At 39.7% G+C, this 20230-nt stretch overlaps 2 protein-coding genes and 1 long non-coding RNA gene across 3 annotated transcripts in view; all 3 read right to left on the minus strand.

Moving 5' to 3' along the window:
- LOC138129245 (uncharacterized) overlaps positions 1-4421 on the minus strand; it is a 25591-nt gene extending 21170 nt beyond the window's left edge. Inside the window, exons 1-2 of the long non-coding RNA XR_011159165.1 lie at positions 3320-4421; positions 3152-3268 (exon numbers count right to left, since the gene is read on the minus strand). This is a non-coding gene — a long non-coding RNA (uncharacterized lncRNA). The remainder of the gene's footprint in view (positions 1-3151; positions 3269-3319) is intronic.
- Positions 4422-5297: 876 nt separating this feature from the next.
- On the minus strand, positions 5298-7346 carry Dbp73D (putative ATP-dependent RNA helicase Dbp73D). Its single transcript, XM_069036737.1, has one exon. It carries the CDS (start codon positions 7226-7228, stop codon positions 5369-5371), a length of 1860 nt encoding a protein of 619 aa, XP_068892838.1. The 5' UTR covers positions 7229-7346; the 3' UTR covers positions 5298-5368.
- Positions 7347-7516: 170 nt separating this feature from the next.
- Positions 7517-20169, minus strand: fry (Protein furry). Its single transcript, XM_069036738.1, is given in 32 exon segments — positions 7517-8269; positions 8318-8600; positions 8653-8820; positions 8870-9142; positions 9628-9817; positions 9876-10057; positions 10111-10242; positions 10300-10479; positions 10534-10608; positions 10659-11315; positions 11368-11565; positions 11623-12239; positions 12292-12852; positions 12903-13189; positions 13313-13438; positions 13440-13668; positions 13721-13940; positions 13996-14130; positions 14185-14414; positions 14468-14593; positions 14646-14958; positions 15013-15281; positions 15331-15650; positions 15700-15870; positions 15922-16098; positions 16151-17612; positions 17665-17899; positions 18482-18827; positions 18878-19087; positions 19144-19780; positions 19835-19934; positions 20010-20169. Coding segments are annotated over 31 exon segments (9198 nt in total). The 5' UTR covers positions 19878-19934; positions 20010-20169; the 3' UTR covers positions 7517-8123.
- Between the last annotated feature and the right edge of the window lie 61 nt (positions 20170-20230).

The raw sequence follows: 20230 nt of genomic DNA on the forward strand, positions 1-20230 counted from the left end.
CACATTGTTTAGGAATTACTTGTAGGGCGTGGATTCTTTTATTATTCTTTTGAAAAGACATTTTATTTTTCAATTTTAGCATTTGATGAAACTTGTAATATACCTATAGTTTTTTTTTGTTTAGTTTGTGCAACATACATTTAATCCCTTCTTTGACACACAGACATTTTGAAGAATCGCATTTTTTTTTTCAGTGCAGAGCAAATCTAGGAGTTCTCTCAAATCATAGGGAAATGGTGCTTGAGTCGCAGTAATCGGTGAAAGTATTCCGTTTTTAATGTCCCATCCATATTGAAAAACATCTAATTTGTCGACCATAAAAACGTGACTGTTGATCCATAGGTAACACTGATAATAAGATCTACATAAAAAAATGTAAATTGTAAGAATACTTTAGAAAATCTAATAGAGAATTCAACGAACGTGTCAAGAACCAATGAACGTTAAGAACTGGACTGAATAACAGCCAATTACGAGCGAGCTTTTTTGATTATTCTGTAGGTACAAAATAAATAGGCGATTATTCTGCATCTAACTCTTCAATTGTCACCGAATCAACAAATTCGCTTTTGACAGTTTAAATTTGTTATTATAAAAATTGCAAAAATGGAAGCAAATAGATGGTACTGCTAATACGTAATGTTATAAATACCTATATATGTTAATGTTGATAAATACCGTTTCGTAAATGTCTGTGGTTCTGGTTTGTTAAATTCTCATGTAAAATACAACTCTTGACATGGACATGTGCGGATTATATTTCGACTGAATTTTACGAGTTGCTATGATTTTGGAAATATAACGAGTGCGAAGCGAAGCGTAGCACGAGTTGTATCTCCAAATATCATAGCAACTCGTAAAATTCAGTCGAAATATAATCGGCAATGTCCATGTCACTCGTTATATTACTACTGATAATACCTTAAAATATGTTGATAAAATGCAATTCACTAGCTGGTTTTTTGGTATTCATAGTTAATTTTATTCTACTTTTGTCAATTGAATCTTTTGTTTTCGCAATCATATAATTTATTTATGAATTTTCTCACCAGTTGTAAAGAATCATCAACAGAACATTTTCCAAACTCAGATAAGTTACATTTTTCTGACTATTCCATTCACCTGTCATTTGTTAAAAATGGACCAATAAAAACACAATTTTACACATTTGTTACAATGGTTTCAAAAAATTGGACCGAATATTCCCACTCGTGGAAATTGTATCGGTAATACCACTAGTGATCGCAGCGATAATTTTTAACAAATGAATGCAGCCTTGAGAATTGCTTCCAAATGGACTCACGTGTCTTTTTTGTGTTGTTGGAAACATTTTCTTCGATTTCTGCGTTAATTTCTTCTTCCGATTTGCTGCCAAATTGGTTCATGGACTAGTCTTCCGAATAAAACTCGTAGTCCAAATTATGTAGACTATTTTTCAAACTGGTTTCACTCATTCAATTGTTTTTGCGAATCTCACTCGTGCTGACGCACTCGTGGATTCATTCCCAAGCACAATTGAACCCACGCCCTACAAGTAATTCCTAAACAATGTGGGCTTCAACGCGGGTAGTGCGGTGAGGGGTATACATGCGGAGTCCAGTGTAGTTGCTTCCGTTTTTTCGCTCCCCTGTCTTTATTTATCAAAATAAGTAGATAACATAAGCGAATGAAATATTCCTTATAAAATTCTGCTTCTTGTCACGTGTACCGATTTGCAGATTTCGATCTTATAAAAAAGTTATTAAACAAAAATAGTGCACTTTAACTGAATCGATTTTATGCGACATACTCCCTGTCTTTATTATAATTAATTAGAGTCGATTAGAATTGAATTAACATACATTTTTGTATATCGTTGGAAAGTAGACATTCTATACTAAATAATAGTGTTAAAAACATCTCAATAACTGTAGCGAGAGCGAGGTAGGTAATTAATTAAACTTTTTAGAAAAAAAATATATTTTTTTTCGTTTACTACCAATAACTTTTGTCAGGACCAATGGCCGATGTCGTAACTTTGGATATATATTAAGCACTTCAAGACGAACATTTTGAGGTATCACTCATTTAGTTCTACGCCAAGATTGGGTTACTCCAAAACTAAGCGTCTTTTATTCGAGCTCCCGCTCCACTAGTAAATATCCAACAGAAAACCTGAATTATGCCACCGTTGTCATGGTATTAATAAACAGTAACAAAAAAAACACTGTTACCGTAAAAACCCGAATATGGCAGAAGTGAGATTTTCTTATAAGTACATACCGGGTATCAACCACCAAACCTGGCCATAGGCACATTACGAGTACACATATTAAAATAATATATGAGTATGCTAGGAAACATATTATGGTTGCGTCAAATTTGCCCAATAATTGAGCATAATACTGCTCTGTAATCGTTCTTCCCTTTTCCAAATTTCAAAAGTATTTCTACTTTCTACGTTACCTACATCAAAAGTTTCCTGATGGCATTGTTTGTACGGATGATAATTATAGCTGTCGATATGACATTACACAATAATATATTTCATAGCAACTCATATATTATTTTAATATGTGTAATGTGCCTATGGCCAGGTTTGGTGGTTGATACCCGGTATAACTAAAGAATAAATACTCACAAAGAAACGACACGCGCGCAAGTCTTCAGCTTTTCAAAAGATTGACGGAAAAATGTAAACCAAACAAAAACCAGATCTCGACTGAAGTCCAGGTACTATGGCGGACAATAAATTTAGGCCGGCAAATTTCTGACATTTCAAAAAAGTCAATGCAAGCGACCATTTATTGTCATTATGACTGATGTGTTAGTTTGTCAAACTGAAGGTTTTCAAGCTGTTTGATGTTTCCTTCGCCCTTTTCGTAACTTACAAATCATGACGCACTACCATAACTGATTTGTAGTACGCACTTCTCTCTGGTGCACGCTTCTTTGCCTTCTTTTCGCAATTTTAATTTTGATTATCACTGTCACGATGACAAGAATGACAAAAATCGAAAAGGGGTTAGTTGAACATAATGCCAGCTTCACATTTTGATGTCAAGCCAACGACAGGCCGGCCTAAATTTATTGTCCGCCATAGTAATACCCCAAGGCAGTAAAATATCTTTGTCTAACATGAGAATTTTGAATGAAACGGAAAAGTACTTACTAAAAAAATACGTATCTCCTGCCAGATTAATTGAATCTTGTTGTTTTACATACAGTGTAGAAATTACTTATGGAATAAATTCAGTCATTTCAAAACTAATGACATTTGTCGAAAACACTGAAACAGGTCAATTTTTTTTCTCATAATGTTTATTTTAAGTTGCCTCACTTGTTCATGGCGTCATCCATTTTTTAAGCTATGCCGTAATCACCATTTTTTTTTTAATGAAAACCCCACTTTTTTTCTCTTACTGATAGACCTTGACGATGAATTAAAAAATGTGATACCTTAGAACAATTTTTTTGAGAAAATGACAAATTTTACTTCAATAATTTAATTTAATTTTTAATGTACAGTCATGTTCAAATAAATCTGGGGCAACTGTTGTAAAGTAACTCAACTTTAAAAAATTTAATTTAATTTTTAATGTAAAAATTTTAATTGACCTCAAACAAAACAAACAAACATCCAAGGTTAACAATAAAACTTAATACAAATGTTAAAATTGTCCCCCGCCAACCATTTGGCACTAACCGACAGTCACATTAAAAATTAAATTCCACCTTTCGTCCCGACTCGCGTCAGACGGCTCTGGAAATAAGCACAAAGGCGGTCGTCAGCAAACGAATACTTGAATGATGGTTTACCTGTCCCGCAGGCACGATACCACCCGTACTCTCCTTATGATTGCAAAGTTGCCTAACCTAAGTCTCTTATTGCTAACTAAAATTTGTCATTTTCTCAAAAAAATTGTGATATAAAGTACCAATTTTTTTCATTCATTGATTGGGTAGTAGGAAGGTCTATCAGAAAGAAAAGAAAAAAGTGGGGGTTGTCATTTAAAAAAATTGGTTATGACGTCATTGCGCAAAAAACCAAAGAGTCATTTAAACAAATTGTACGTCACAGAATGGCATTTTTTAAAGTAAAATTGACGTGTCCGAGCGATTTTCTTAAAAACATCACATGAATTTTGTTCCAAACTTTATGTTCACCTGTATATGGTTGAATTTTTTTAATAAACAATTGTCAAAACGTTGTCTTGTTGGTATGAGCCAAACTCCCAAACTGTGATTTTCATGATAATGCGATTGGTCACATTGAGTGTCAACATTTTTTTATGTAACTGAGCCTGCGCCCTAACGAGCGAGAGTTTATTTCAAATTCGAAAAGGTTTCTCCTGATTTCTCATTAAATTTGTTTTGAAAATGAATTCACGGAAGAAAGGTACGGGAAGTGAAGTGAACATAACCTTAACCATGATTCGGTGTCAAATTGTTATACAGCCGGCCCATATGTCCAAATTTTAGGGTGGTACAGTATGGTTTTTTTTTAATTTTGACACTATATACTCAATTTCATATAAATGTGCATCTAAGCAAGCCATGAAAATCTGATTTTCTGTTGGTATTAAAGCCAAAGCTAGTGACTTTGACTTTCAAAGTTGCTTGCCCGATTTGACTAATTTTTCAGTTTTGTCCGTTTTAACATTGCTGATTTCAAAAGCAATGTTACGTCTTTTTACTGATTAAATTAAAGTAATTCTTATTTGTTTCTGTCTTTGTATTTTTACCAAGTAAAGATTTATTGGACATGACCTTCATACATGTGACTTTTGCAATGTAACTAAATTAAAGGTGCTTTTACACATGCACAGCTCACTTGATGAACATTTATATGAAATCAACTATATGTATCAGAATTGAGCATTTTTGGCTTATTCGCCAATCAAATCTTTATTTCATACAAATCTTTCAACCGATAATCATCACTGCGAATTCTGAAAAAATTCAATTATCAAAGTTCACGAAACTGCTTCCACACATAAACCTTGGAACTCACAGTATTTTGAGTCGTACCTTCCATTGCTCAATCAATTTCATCACTTGACTTTTTAGAAAACACGAAATTATTATCTGAAGACCCCATTTACGTTTTCAACACAATTTTTTGAAAAAAATTCTACACAAAACTAATACTGTAATGGCGTTGTCTATTTATAGAGTTTCACTTGTTTTTGTTTTGTTTCCCTAGTTACGAGCAAAGTACATTCTTGATTTTTTAAATGTCAACCATAACATGCAAATTTCTTAGGGAAATCGAATCGGCAGTTGACCGATTACGTACGAAAAAATTTTGAACCTACTCCATAAAACAAAAATTTATTGCGAAAATTGTACAGTATTATAAACTCTAAATCAGAAGCCGGATCCTTCCTCATTTGACCGCATTGTTCTTTTTCACTTTCTTGTCTTTCATAATCGACTTCTTCTTCGATATCAAGTTCATCTTCCCTGTTTTTTCTTCCTTATTGACGGTTTCCTTCAGCTGGTTCAAAGACTTCTTGTACAGCTTACTCAATGATTCCAAATCTTTCTCGCTGACTTCTATTTCGTCTATGTTTTTCTTCAGTTGCGCGACTAGCGTCTTAAAAGGGAGCAATTGCTGCTGGTGCAACATCGTGACGGCCAAACCCGACTCTCCTGCACGCGCCGTTCTTCCCGATCTGTGTATGTACGTCTTCAAATATTTGGGAGCAGAGTAAGATACCACACACCTAATCCCCGGCAAGTCTATACCTCTGGCCAACGAATCGGTGCAAATCAACAGATCGATTTCGCCCTTTGAAAAACTGGCAATAAATTCGTCCCTACTTTTGCCCTTCATGCTGGACGATATTTCTTCGATTTTTAATTTGGACTTGAACAGAGACCGCAAGACGATCTTGAGCCGATGGGCGCTCTCTACCGAATGCGTGAAGACAATAGTCTTTGTCAGATTTTCCCGCTTGATGAACGCGTACAACACCAACGGTTTCAACTCTTTGGAACACACTATGTACTTTTCTGTTAACTCTGTGGGCGTGGTGTATTTTCCAGCGAACGTTTCCTGCTCTCCCCCATCAACTTCCGTCGACGTTTCCACCACCGAAGTAAACAATTTTGGTTGAAACAAAGACAGTTTTTCTATCTTTTCTGGGTCTTGGGTCAACGTGGCTGAGAACAGCAGTTTCTGTGGTGACCTCTGACTTTGCAATGTGGCCAAATTGAGTACTTTCTTGTTGCGTACGCTGTAATTATCTGTGACGATGTGCTTTTCCAAATGATACAACCAATCGTCTTGTGTACTCTCCAAAACCCTGTCTGCTTCATCAATTATCAAAAATTCCAAAGACTGTAAACTGAACCCTTCAGTCATTTTTAAGTGACTTACTAATCTCCCAGCTGTAGACACTAAAATGTCCACCTTACTAACATATCCAAACGATTCACTGAAACACACTAACTGTTTTTGTTCCTGATTAAGCAAGTGTTTGCCTGAGATAAGTCCAATTTCAATGTTAGTCCCTTGACTGTAAGTCTTGAAGCTTTTGAAAACTTGTTCGGCTAAATCTTGTGTTGGTAAAATAACCAAAGCTCTAATTTTTCTCACTGTATGATGTTTCAAAGCTTGAATCACTGGCAACACAAAAGTAAGAGTCTTTCCACTTCCTGTGGGCGCCGACACACAAACGTCGCGCGGGAACATTAGATCTGCGTGTTTGTGCACTTGCAGCAACCAAGGAATAACTTCGGCTTGCACTGGGAAGAAATACCTGACTCCATTTGATTTAAGTCGTTTTCGAATTGATTTATCAAGCTGTTTCATGTTGGACACTTTCACATTTAAATCTTGCAAATTTGAAGCTATTACTGTTGGATTTGCTAGCCACTGAGGAAGAACCCACTTTGCTATAGTCTTTTCTTTGCTAGACTGGGCCCCAAGTACAGTAAAATTCTCTAAATCCACATGATTCACCTGACTCGACCCTTTCTTACTTGCCTCTTTTGAATGCATTTTCTTAGCGACTTTTTTTCCTTGCTTTTCACTATTAGCTTCTTGTCTTTCGCGTTCTTGATCTACTTTCTTTGCCCTTTTTTGAGCTTGTTGTTTTTCGTATTCCTTTTGCTTGTGTCGATTACGTTGCAGCTTTCTTTTTTCTACTCGCTTAAGAAGCTTGTCGAGTTTAGCCTTTTCTTCCTCCTTCGTTATTTCAGATTTTTCATCACCATGTCTATTCATCACAAACAACTCCATTTTGTAAATTATTAAATATTAACTTTTATAAAATAAAGTGCGTAAAATCATGTGTAACTTTAAGGTTATGTTATAAACGCCAAATTTGACAACTGACAACGTGTCAAAATTACGAGCGTGTCGCCACGTAGTGGGTAGGCAACTCTGAATACACCACGAAATAGTTAATTTTGAATAAATTGGATTAATTAAAAAACCTACTACATTCCAAAAAAATGATTATTTAATTGTAAGTTCAAATACAATATTCAAAGGTGTAAGGGATCATCGTAACATATAATGAAGGGCTTATTTGATATTAATATGTTTTATATTCATTAACTTATCACATACAGAGTTACCACTTATGTAACTCAGCTCAAAATATCACTACAAACTAAAGAATGTAAATAAATCTAAAAAGAAGAATTGGGTTCATTGACATCTTAATGTTTTTTCATTATACTTTACTACAAGTTTTCTACATATGTATTAGTTATTCCTCACAGCGAGACTTATTACTTATTACGTTTAATCTAAATAAAATGGACTTCACTACTTTTATTTGAAATTCTAGAATTTTTGTTTTTTTTAATACTTTGTGAAGTGCAATTCCAAAAAATACACAAATAAAGCTCAGTCTTAAATTTCATGTAGCAGGTGTACGTTTAAATGTGTATAAAGTTGCATCACAAAAATTTCAATTTTTTCTTTTGTAACCAATATGTCCATATTCATACATTTAGTACATCACAGTAAAACTCTCGTACAATTGTAAGGCTGAAACTACCAAGAAATTGAAGGGTCAAATAGTGATTTGAAAATTTCTAATCTCATACGCACAAACGGTTATACAACCGGAAAAATACAACACATACTTACTAAATTGAATCCTAGAATCTTTTGAAATACTTATTTAAATTTTGCTGTCTGTCACTTTTTCAAGCTGCGCCGCTGTATTTTTGATGACGCTTTCCAGGTCGGCCACGGCAGCAGAAACTTGAAACAGTCGTCCAAATATGTCAGCCAAGTCACCTTCTTGGTTGGTCATAATAAAACATTCTAAAACCGAACAGTACAGACCAAGCTTTCGCGTAACGTAACACCCACCTGGTCTGTCTTGGATAATTTTCTTGCAATACAAATTCAAAACTCCGTAAACGTCATTGCTTGCATCAGAAATATCTTCAATTTCTTTCGTCAACTCGTCTTTATTAGCCTTGTAGTATGTCATAGCGGCTGCGAACTTTTCGCTCTCTATTAGTTTGTAGAGATTCGCATCGGAACTCGCCGAAGCCGTCGGAGATGAAACCCCGCCGTCGGCTTCGTTATCTTCTGAACATCGTATCAAAGCGCTTCTTATTGCTATAATGTCGGCGGTAACGTCTTTCAGCTAAAAAAAAAGCAAATCAGTAACGACACTGATCGAATTGTAAACGTTCTACTTCAGCAGTCTTTAAAGTGTTGTGCAGCGTTGCTATAATTTTATTTCCAGCTTCAATTAACAAAAGTAACTGAAAGTACAGCTTGTACAATGATTTTCCCAAATCTAACAAGTAATGTTGCCCATTCAAATACTCCACTTTTAGCGTCGTTTTAACGGCATTGCAGCACTAGAAAGGTAGAATGAAATGAATTATTTTTTAAATTGCAACCACATACCACTGCCGCTTGATCTTTTTTGTCACAAAACGTTTCCAGATGTTCTTGTACTTCTAACATCCCGTACTTGAGTGTCTCGATGAATTTAGTGTTGCTCAGTGCCGAAGAATTGAACCAAATTAAATTCGGTGGAAGAATCCGATATGATACTATATCAATCATCGAATTAAGTCTGGAACCGATCAGTTTGATGGTTGGTAGACCGCCCGCCGTTGACTGCGCCATGCAAGAACACGAGTCTTTGGTTATGTGTATGGTGGACGTACAAACATCCTAAAATAGATTTAAACGCATTTTAATATAATTAGAAAAACAACTACCACCACCTGCTATATTATAACCAGCCTGTTCAAAAGTGTAATTCGCGTGATCCCCGCAGAGCGCTAGTGTACGAGCGCTTTTTGGGGATATTATTCATTTTAAGTTTTTGTCACCGAGAGTTTTTCTCGTTCAAATGACATTCGAATTTAAAATCAAAAATACAATTGTAGTTATTTAGTATCGTTTTAGAAAGAAAATATGAACTTGCTGTACTCAATCTTAACTCTAAAATCATGTCTAAACATATTTTTCCGCATTTTCATTCTTTATAAGCGCTCGTACTGTGGCGTCCTCATCGGCGAAAATTGGCTCTTTCTCGGAAACATTTTCACAATGCTTTTTTAACGAAATGAACAGGCCGGTTATTATACAGCAGGGTGTGAGTTTTGGAAGTGTCTACAGTTATTTTTGACCGCGATGGTATGTTCTTTTCTTGCCTTAATTAAATTCTGCAACTGATGAAAAAATTGCAACGTATTGGTCGATATCTGTATCATGTGCGTTTGGATAAATCCGGTCCAATTTTCTAGAACATCGCTTTTGCTTGGTCTTATCATTAATATCCCAGAAAAGTTGGGTGAAGCGTTGCATGGGGTTACCTCACCCAAGTCGCCGGCACTGGACCCACTAACAAATAATAAATCAACCAATAGCTTATTTATTTAGTGCTAATCAAAATACAGACCTTGTGTCGGACCTAGCACTGGACGTTATTTGCGAAGGATGTTCCCTCAAAACAAGTGATGAAGGAGGAAAACCTACTCCACCCTCTCCAGTACTATTATCAAATTCTGGGGCGATGGCGATTTCATCTAACGGTGACTCCGAACCTATTTCGTCATCAGAAGATTCTTCCGTCATTAATCTCTACGAAGAAATAATGAGAGAATAATCAAGATAATTGCAGGAACAAAAAATACCTTTCTAACTGTCGACATTGGAGTTTTTTCGCTGAAACTGTCTTCCAATTGCTTTAAACTTGGGTGTTCTTCTTCACCTTGACTTAGGGGTCTTCGGCGGACACCCCAGTTAAAATTATCGGTACTTTCACCCTAAAATCATTCCATTTGAAGGTAACCTCAATTTAATTAAATTAAATTGCGACGCACCTCGATGCTTTCACTTTCATATTCAAGAAAATCAAAATCTTTGAAAACTCCAAATTCAGTCGCGGCATCGTCCCTTCTAGAGCCACCACTGATGTCATTATTTCCGCACGACATTTCTTCAGTACTGGAAGCCATACTAGACTGTCTTTCCACAATATCTGAAGTTTGACTAAAAATAACCTGCAACATCCTCTAGTTACATAATTTGAAAACTTTGAGTAGAAAACCTCTTACAGAAGGACTTTTAGGGAGGCCGACTCGTTGACCGCAAGTTGTCAAAAGATTGACAAGACATTCTCTCACTCGCCCCTAAAAAATTCAATTAAAAATTTTACAGTTCACAAAAAATGTCAGCTCACCTGTGACATCCACGGCCTCTTCCATCCAGTTTGCGGAGTGACATCTGCCGGACTCAACGAACAAGACCTCCTCGGAGTGATGACAGGATTCGAACCGCCAGATTCTTCGATCTTGTTGAAAAATCTTCGTCCAATAACAGGCGTTTGTGATACGTCAAAAGTGAACTCCATCGTTCTTCCTGGCAGTTCTTTTCGTGTGAACAAACTGTCTTCGTTGAAAGACGGGTGGGGCAGAGGGTTGAGTGAGCTTTCCCAGTTTGAATGCATCGAAATGGGGGGCGCTACGAGCGAACTGGATCTTGTAACGACCAGTTTCAATATTTTCAAAGCCTCCTTCCAGTGGACCCCTTCGATGTATTTCACGATGACTCGGAGCAAATCGGTGTTGATCGGCTGTGCGGCGGCCGATGCCAAATCTACATAGTGCAAAATGCAATGTATTATGTTCAAAATGGGCAGCTGAAGGTTGTTGGGTCCTTTCTCCAGAACTTCGATCAAAAACGTCAACATGTTGAAACTCAAATGGGAGTACGTGTCGTAGAGATACTTTATAACGCACTTGGTCCACTGGAAACTCTCTTTACTGAAAGTTCTTCGACTGTAGAGGTTCATCACCGTTCCTAAATTTTCCAATTTCTTGCTCTTCTCGATGCTCACCTGTAACACATTCATGAAAAAAAAAATATTTATTTTGACTGTTGATTTTTACTTGGGCTATATTTTCGGCACTTCTTATACATATCTCGTTCGCATCTTCATAGTTTAACAACATGTAGGGCAAGAGAGCTATCACATTCATCGGAAACGCTATAGTCTGTGAAGGGTCCACCACAACTAAATTCAGTAATGGTGTAAACTGTGACAGTAGAGCCGCGACTGGTTCGTAAATATTTGGATGCGTACAACCCTACAAATACAGTTTTAGATGTAACAAACCCACTCTAGTGGGTCCAGAGATTAGTACCTTTAACAGAAGAGCGTGAACTCCAGGGAAGGAGTTCCAACGCAGCTGCGATTGTAATTTTTCAACTTTGTCTCTAGCATCCGGTCTATCTAGAGGCAATCGGTGCATAACTCTGGCCAACAATCTCACAGCAAGGAGAAACTCGTGCTCGTAATCCGACTCTAGTAGAGAAACCGCCAACCAGAACAATTGGGACAATATGGTCAACTTATCGTCTTGTGTCGCCGAATCACCGAGCAACTTCAGACTTTGAGCCGACCGAGACCTCGACAAGTTGGACGAAAACTTGCTGATGTTACCTCCTCGATGTTCAATCTCGGCGGTGTTTCTGCTCCTCTCTTTAACTTCGTTGGGCGACGAAACATTTTTTCTTATACAGTATGATACCGAATAACTGGTGCTTCTAGCGTGACCGCTTTGTAAAGAATGGTTAAAAAGCGCGGTGGCAGCGGTGTGAGCAACGTTCCCTTCGTGCACTTGCTTGTGCGAGATCAATTCTTTATTGTTCAGATTAGGGGTCGACTTAAAGAAGTCTTTCATAAAATCGAGAGGCCGAAAATCCGATTCCAATGACTCCACGGCAGCTTCCAGAGTCAAAAGCAGTTCCGTCACGTAACCTGCGCCCAATCAAATTTTGCGAAACAATCTCGACTTCACCGCAATTCTTACCTTGCATGTCTTCCCCTTGTTCGGCGACCGTTTCGACCAAGCGGCTGAGAATATCGGAGAGCATTCTGGAAGAGATGGGGACTCTTAGAGCTCTGTAAATTTGCAAAGATCTCCCCGCGTAATGTCTGGACGAGCAGCTGAGCCCCAATTGCAAAGCGGTCTGCGCCCACCTCTCGTTAATATGTGCGTTAGGCAACGAAAACTGGAAAATCTTCAAGATGTGCTGGAGGAGAACGTCGATTTGTTCTGCACTTTTTACAGTCCAGACTTTAGCGGTGATGTCTTCGTAGTTCCACAGCGGATTGCTATGATTACTAAGAAAATCGATTAGTGACTTGATGACGAGTGCAACTGTTATGTCTAGTTTATTGTTAATGGAGATGGCTGGAGAATCTTCCGGCGTGATGATGACTGGAGGGACAGTCAAATCTTTGGCCTCGCTCACGTTTTCTCCCTCTGGCAAAGTTACGCAACTGTTAGACTTGGCTTTATTTACAGCGTCGCCAACCGTCGAATTGTTGGCGCTGTTTTGAAGGTAAATGTCGAACACCGAGTCGGGTTCTGAAATGTTCTCTTGAATAACGCAACAATAAAATATGTACACGACTAACCAGTGAAACTGTGTTTCAACACCGGCAAACTCGGAGTCGACAGACCTAGTTCAAGCTGATTGGTTTTACTGTTGAGTAAAATGTGTGCGACCGTCAAATGATCGTTATGTTGTGCAAGAACAATCAGAAGATTGAGCAGGAGCTGTTTGCAATGCTGGTAAACTAGTGGTCTAGTGTGATCTAAGCCCAGAAACAGAATATGAAGCATGAGAGGGACGTGAACCGTCCAGTCTAATTCGATGCCATCGATGACGACATCGCATAACAACATGACCCCCACATTACACCTACAAACCAAGAAATTTCAAAAATTTGACATCTTAGTTTTGACAGATTTGAGATTGACACAAGCCTGAAGAGGGCGCTGCTAATTGACACTTCACATTGAGCACAAGAAACATGACATTTACCTGTGAAATCCTGAAATAGGTTGAGAACTATCTGGTAGGTACTCTGTTAAAGGGGCAAAATATCCCCCAAATTCTGGCATAGGCAAAGGATGAGGCTGCGGAACTGGAACGTCGTACTTTTCGCGGAAAAACATGTCCTCGCAATTTTGAACCTGAAAGTGCAACTTCAGTTTCCATTTGTTAACTCTTGCTGAGGCTTACATCATCTGAAGATGAACATCCGTCGTCGGAGTTCCTCAATTTGTCAATTCTAGAATTAAAGTCAGACAAAACAGCGTTGGAATTTGCTTTGGAAATTAGCTTGGACGGATCTTCCCCGCTGTGTCTTTTTGTATGGATGGTCCCTTTTTCGATATCTGTTTAAAGACACGATTAACAAAATCGGCGGACAAATCAATCATTTATTACTTAAGTCTTGTCTCGTGTTAGAGTCGGACTGTCCTCCAGCACCGTTCGTTCCATCCGAATGACTAGACGTCTTCCTCATGACGGTCAAACGATAAAAAGGAGGAGTTTCCGTCCTTTCTATCAAACAATTCAACGTCTCCACTGTCTGCAGTTCGAGCATCATTTCGTCGAGAAGTCTAACCGGCTGTACTCTTGCTAGATACAAGACTACTCGTTTTGTCTGTAATATTTAAAACATTTCTGTGAACACAATTTAAAACACTTTCTCCACTTACGTAAGGGAGAAGTTCGCACGGAGCCATTCCCGATATGATTATTAAATAACGTATTATCACTTTCATATTATTTGGCCAAGAAGTACACAACGTCGCCCAAACTTCTTCAATTTCTTTTGAGTGATTATCTCCAAACTGAAAATTACAAACATCAAAAGAGATGCTGATTGGACTCTCCAAGCAACTTACTTTAGCAGTAATGTAAAAGATATTGTTGAGAACCATCTCAGTGGCCTCTGCTGAGCCCCAACCTTCTTTACGACTCCTGCCCGTCTCAGTAGCATAGAATTGATAAGTGTGCAAGTTTGGTGGTGGAACATTGGGATCCACAAGTTCCATATTGTACAACCAAGGTAAGAGATACTGTAATAATAACTGCCTCACTTCGGGACGAGCTGACTGGAATCTGTACGTTATTTCTAGAAATAATTGAACATTACCCCACGCTAGTAAAAGTTGCTTTGATAAATACCTGAGAACATCGGCATTGTCAATTCAGGATGGAGAAGAGCAAGCTGTCCTGAAAGATGCACCTGTGACCGTCTGTAAGTTGTTGCGAGGAGAGTATCCAAAGTACTCCTTCCTTTGTCGCCTTCAGCTGCAACCGTAATCAAGTAAGTCTTTCGTGCGAGGTGGGCAACACCCAGTACCTAGATCGCTCTCAGCTAGAGGGCCAACCGTCCCGAAAAATCTCTTATCCAACAGTTGCAGCAGCTGCAGCGCTGTGTCGCGAACTGTAGGTCTCGGACAGCCTGTGTTCATTAAAGTGACATTAATTATTGCCGTGTAGTGGTCGCAGGGATATTCCCTGGCACTAAATATCGTAGCCAGTGCCAAGAAGCAACCGTCAGCTACTGCGTACGACCCGGTGTAACATTTGTCGACAACCCAGTCGAGAAGAGCACCCACGTCGGGGTTAGACTCTAGGAAAAGAATAACAGTTTCCTGCGCCAGATTACACACCTGCAATACAAACAAATGAATTGAGTCACCTGTTGAAACCCGTTCGTCGCAAACCTTTTCTTCGTTGCTGTCCAGCAAAGCGCTGAGCCAATGGTAGAGCATGCTATCCTCGAACAAATCAGTCGAATCAAAATACGGACCGCAACACAACAAAGCACTCATGGCTTGCAGCGACACGAACTGAAGCTCTGTATTTTTCTTGCTTGCCGGGTCAGTCTCGTGAACATTCGAAGGAGTCAAGCCGTACTTTCCGGCCCAAAAAGAGAACATCATGAACAGATTTCGGCGCAGATCTCGCTTGAGCAGACCGCGACACGCCTCCACTGCAAACAAAAATAAAACTTTTGCCAAACTTGAACCGGCGACACTCACGACTGAACGTCTTGGTGAGCTTCTTCAAGAAGTAACCGAAGTGCAAGGTTAAATCCTTGACGCTGCTCGAGGTCTTGTCCGGCTCGTTCTCCAAGTAAAACCTCACCCCTTCGATAAACTCGACGATAGTGGGATGAAGCGACTGCGTGTCTTTGTCCAAGATGCAAGAACTTATGTTGAAGGTGCCGTTCTCGGCGATGTACTCGAGAGTGCGCATCAAGTGGAGGCGCAAGGCGTCGCGACGTCTGCGCCTCCTCACATTTTCTTGTTTTTTGTCGGTGGCTTCGCGCAAGTAGATCACGAGCTCCTCCATCAAGTCCCTGCGAAATTCGAGTGAAACTTGGGCGTTTTGGGGTGAGCACTTTATACCTGCAGGCTTCGCCGTTAATGTTACCAACAGCGTAAACAGCTGAATCGCGCACGTCGGACACTTCACACCTCAGCAACGGCACTACGAGCTTGTAGAGGCTAGTCGGTGAGACACTTGCGCAACCAGATTTGTTGTCGGAACGTTCAGTATTTAAACTGTCTGGCGAAGAGCTGAAGAAACAAGTTACAATTACGACTCAATCTAAGTGGCCACTCTACTACCTCAGACTGAGATCTGGACTTGCACATCTAACGATAGGATTGGACATGTGTGGCACAACTCTGAACGCAAAAGTAATATAATTCTTCCACAGATGCATGTAAGAGTCTCTCTCGTTCGGTGGTTTCTTCAGCGTGGCCGAACTCCTCAAGAGCGAGGCTCTGTTGTCGTTCACAGGTCTGGAATTATCAATTATAGAGGTGTCGGACCACCAAGATGAGAAATACTAACGTTGGGTCCACAACCGAGTATAGCGCGTTTAATCGGGTGAAAACGATGGGCCAAGAGTGCGACGTCACGTTCGGACAAAGCCCCAAGACCCTATCCTTTTCCAAAAACCCAAACAGACAAGTACTCCACGGATCCACAATGTTGAAAGTATAAGTCGATCCGCTTTTAATCGACCCATCTTCTGCCAGTCCCGCGTTCCACGCGGAAGTAGTCCTGTCGACCAACCACTGCAAGTCGATGTTGCTCGCCGTGAGAACTGCAGTTTTTTCAGTCGGGGGTAGCGTCGGCAGACACTTCTCCACGATTTTGGGGCAGCAACGGTCGATCACGTCGATCACCGGTTGATTCCCTGAACAATTGGAAGCTTTCAACAGACTCTTCACTTCTTTCAAGATCAAAACGGAAACTCGTTTCGTCGTTACGCGATAATTGCACAACATGACCAGAGCCAGAGCTTCGACGAGGTGGAGCACCGAAGACATCGACTCTGACTTTCCGTTGTCGGTTCTTTTGTTGGCGTTGGTGTCGCTCTCTTTACCCAACCTCATGGTGGTGTTGGTCGAGAGGTTGGTGTTGGTCAACGCACCCTTCCAGGCGCACAGCAGGGTCAGAATCATTTTTAATCCGTTGTCGATTAGGCTGGGGAACGTGTCGAGAACGTCTTTGGCCAGGAACTGTGTCAACCCCCACAGAACATCCTGCCGCCAGTCGGGGAAGTCGATGACTAGAGTTTGCAAGCTCTGATAGGCCAAACCTCTCAACTCTTCGTCCATGTGGACGGTCAGTCGGCTCAAGAGGTCCACTAGTTCGGAGCCCGTCATGCCGTCTGGAATGAGACGCGGTACTGCTGCCACACAAGTCCTGAACAGATCGATTCGTGGTTTTCTCTCTCCCGTGATCATCTCGTCGGGTTCTTTGTTGACATTTTGGGTGTTTGTCATCATGAGAGGGCGGCCATACTGCGTGTCGAGGGCTCGAAGAATATCGACAAAGACTCGCCTCACGTGCGGAAAGTACGCACTGATCCCTATACTTCGGGCAGTGTCTTCGGTCAACATCTTGTTGAGAAACGTTTTCCTGACTCTTAGGGTGTTCCCGCTCGGCAACACTCCAACGGATCTGGGCATCGGAGGTTCGCCCTCTTTCTGTTGTAAACTGTCAGCCACCACCAAAAATGCTCTCAATCCGATGCTCATTCTCTCCGGGGTCAGGATTATTTTGATCGGCCTCCCGACCGAAAGCAGGTCAAAAACTATCTCTCTCATGGCGAAATCTAGACGCTCTTGTGCTATGAACTGGATGATCTTCACGAAAATGTTCAAAGGGGTGTCTCTAGGCACGACACCTTTGGAACCTTTGGGGAATAGAGAGTTTACGATGCTTTGCAGTCTCGATTGTGTCGCGGAATTGCTCTCGCATTTGATGCGAATCATGTAAACCCAAAGTAGACGATATAAAGATTCTGAAGAAGAAGATTGTTACGATTTTGCCGACGTTAAGGTGCGAAAGCTCACCTAAGGCGACTCGACACATTTTGGGATCTCTGTTTTTTAAGTGAGATAAACACATGGCCAGGAAATAGTGCCAGTTTTGGAGAAAAAATTGCTTTTGGCTGACGCACAGTAGGCAAGTAACTAGAGGGAATAGAGCCAAGCGATGTTTTGATTTTGTGCTAGCGTCCAACGTTTGGGAGTACAACATTTCAACGAAATTTTTCAGACATGGAACATTTACTTCGTTTTTTACAGCCTACAATGATAATTAAGTCTGTCATTTAAAAAAAACTATACCTACAAGTATAAAAACATTAATATCTGTTCATTTCCTTGCGTACATTTGTCAAAATTGTGTAATTAGTTGTTTTGGAAAAAAATTTAATTAAAACTATACCGTCAAACTTTATAAAATATCAAGAACGTCAAATGAGGTATAAGCAAGGAATAAGAATTAATTTTTATAAACCCTGTTCACATATCACAGTTACGCCATTCTGTTGACTTATGACTTGACTTATGTTGACTAAACAATAAATATCCCTGTAATCCTACGTAGTAACTAAAGTTGGTACAACTGAAACAACAGTTTAATTTTGTCAAGGTAGTGGATGTGCTTCTGAAATACAGCGAGATCATTTAAATTTATTTTGATATGTGAAAAGGGTATACATGTACTAAAACCATCTTCAAGCGTATTTACAAAAATTGGTTTCTGGCCATTGAGAGGATTAAATTTAGGTCAAAACTGTCAACGACGTAAACCAAAAAGTACTAACTCTGTCCCTGTTACTTTTTATCTGGTAAAAAGACAGTCGACTACTCTATTAGAACTTACCGCTGCCACTGGAACAAGAATTTCCACAAACAAACCAGCCAAAGCGTGTTTGATGTCTTTATCTTTAACTTCAAGAAAATACTGGGCACACTCTTGCATGTACTGGAACGAGGCCTCGAATTCCTCTATTGGGACCATTTTAACTCTGAAGAATTTCATTCCCATGAGCAGACTAATGATGCTTTGAGTCGTATGGGGACTGGCTTCGCGAGCTCTCAACTCCTTCAGTTCGTTCATAAATCTGGTCCTCACCGACATAAACCGCGACTGCGCCAACGCACCAATCACTTCAGCATACAAGTCTGATATCATGTGTATGTTGCTGCCGTTAGGATTATTCTGAATTCTGTAATCGAGCCCAATCAACGAAATTCATTTCCGTAAAAAATTACCTACCCTTCGCGATATTTAAAGTGTTTGAATGCTAGATTCTCAATGTATTGCACCAAATCTTCGTGTCCGGGATGGAATGGAAGCTGCTTCAGAACTTCGATTAAAACTAAGCAAAAAATAAATTCTACAGCTAGGTCGCGGCGCTCTTTCTGAATATCTACTTCAGACCTCTCGACGGTTTCCGTAGAATTTCCCGCGACCATATAAATAATGCTAAGAAAAAGTACCAATTTATTATTACACATCTCCAAGATACTTCAATAAAGTACCTTTTCTGCTTGATGTCAGACTTTTTTTGCTCTTGGTGAGCTACTTCCGCCATTTGTCGTTCGTACCACGAGTACAGCGCCCTCAACAGTGAAGGCAGACAGTGCTCCGCAACGCAGCCAAAAGCGCTCAAAAGCTGATCAAACTGGGGATCCTCACCGCGTTGTAACGTCTTCGAGAGCGGCTTTTCCTGTGGTTCCCCCATTACAGCCTCGATTTTCTTCTCAGCGAGTATGGTAAAATCAGAAAATAAACTTCTCATAACATATTCGCCCGGTCGTATGTCTAAATCGACGCTACTTCCTGATATTATTTGAGGGAAGTACTCTTTGTGAACGCCCCAAGGTAGGAGCATACCTCGAGTGGGGGCAGATGAAGGGGCAGTCGATGACGACGAATTTTTCTTGTCCGTGGCTTTAAAGTAGGGTGTAAGTAATGCCGCGTAGAACCGAAATCGAGACTTACACGTTGAAGGGCTGTGGGGTTGTTCTGTCCCTTCATCGTTCGACAGAGTTGCATGGATTGTGGACAGAGATACAGTGCTTTTCTCAGTCATTTCTGATATGGTCGTGTTATCACTGTGGGTGTCTGAACAAACGCTTTGTGAACATTCAATGTCCGAGTCGTTGAGCGACAGGTCTAAAACATCGAGAGACGGATTGCGAATTTTGATTAGGGAGGCGAATTCTCTACCTGCATCTTGTCCAGTAATCTGATCTGACTGATTATCAGACATGCTGAATGTTTAGATTCATTCAGATTTATAATTGTCTAAATTACTGCGTAACAAATCCTACAATCATTCGATAAATTCGTTCCGGCCTTTGTTTAATAAGCTTTCGAGTACAAATTTTCCAATTATACTTACATCGTGCAGTTGTTGCCACTTTTAATTGATAATTTGTATATTTTAAGCTCACACGAAAATCATATTTACTTTACAGTCAACACCAAAAACAATATTTAACAACACTTGATACGGTCATTGCATTATACACTTGTCAAAACAACTGTCAACTCTGTAAAGTGGTTCATTTGAACTACTACGGACAAATAAACTACAGTTTTGTTTTACTGTTACAAATAATT

This window comes from Tenebrio molitor, chromosome 1 (assembly GCF_963966145.1).
Source record: "Tenebrio molitor chromosome 1, icTenMoli1.1, whole genome shotgun sequence".
NCBI lineage: Eukaryota > Metazoa > Arthropoda > Insecta > Coleoptera > Tenebrionidae > Tenebrio > Tenebrio molitor.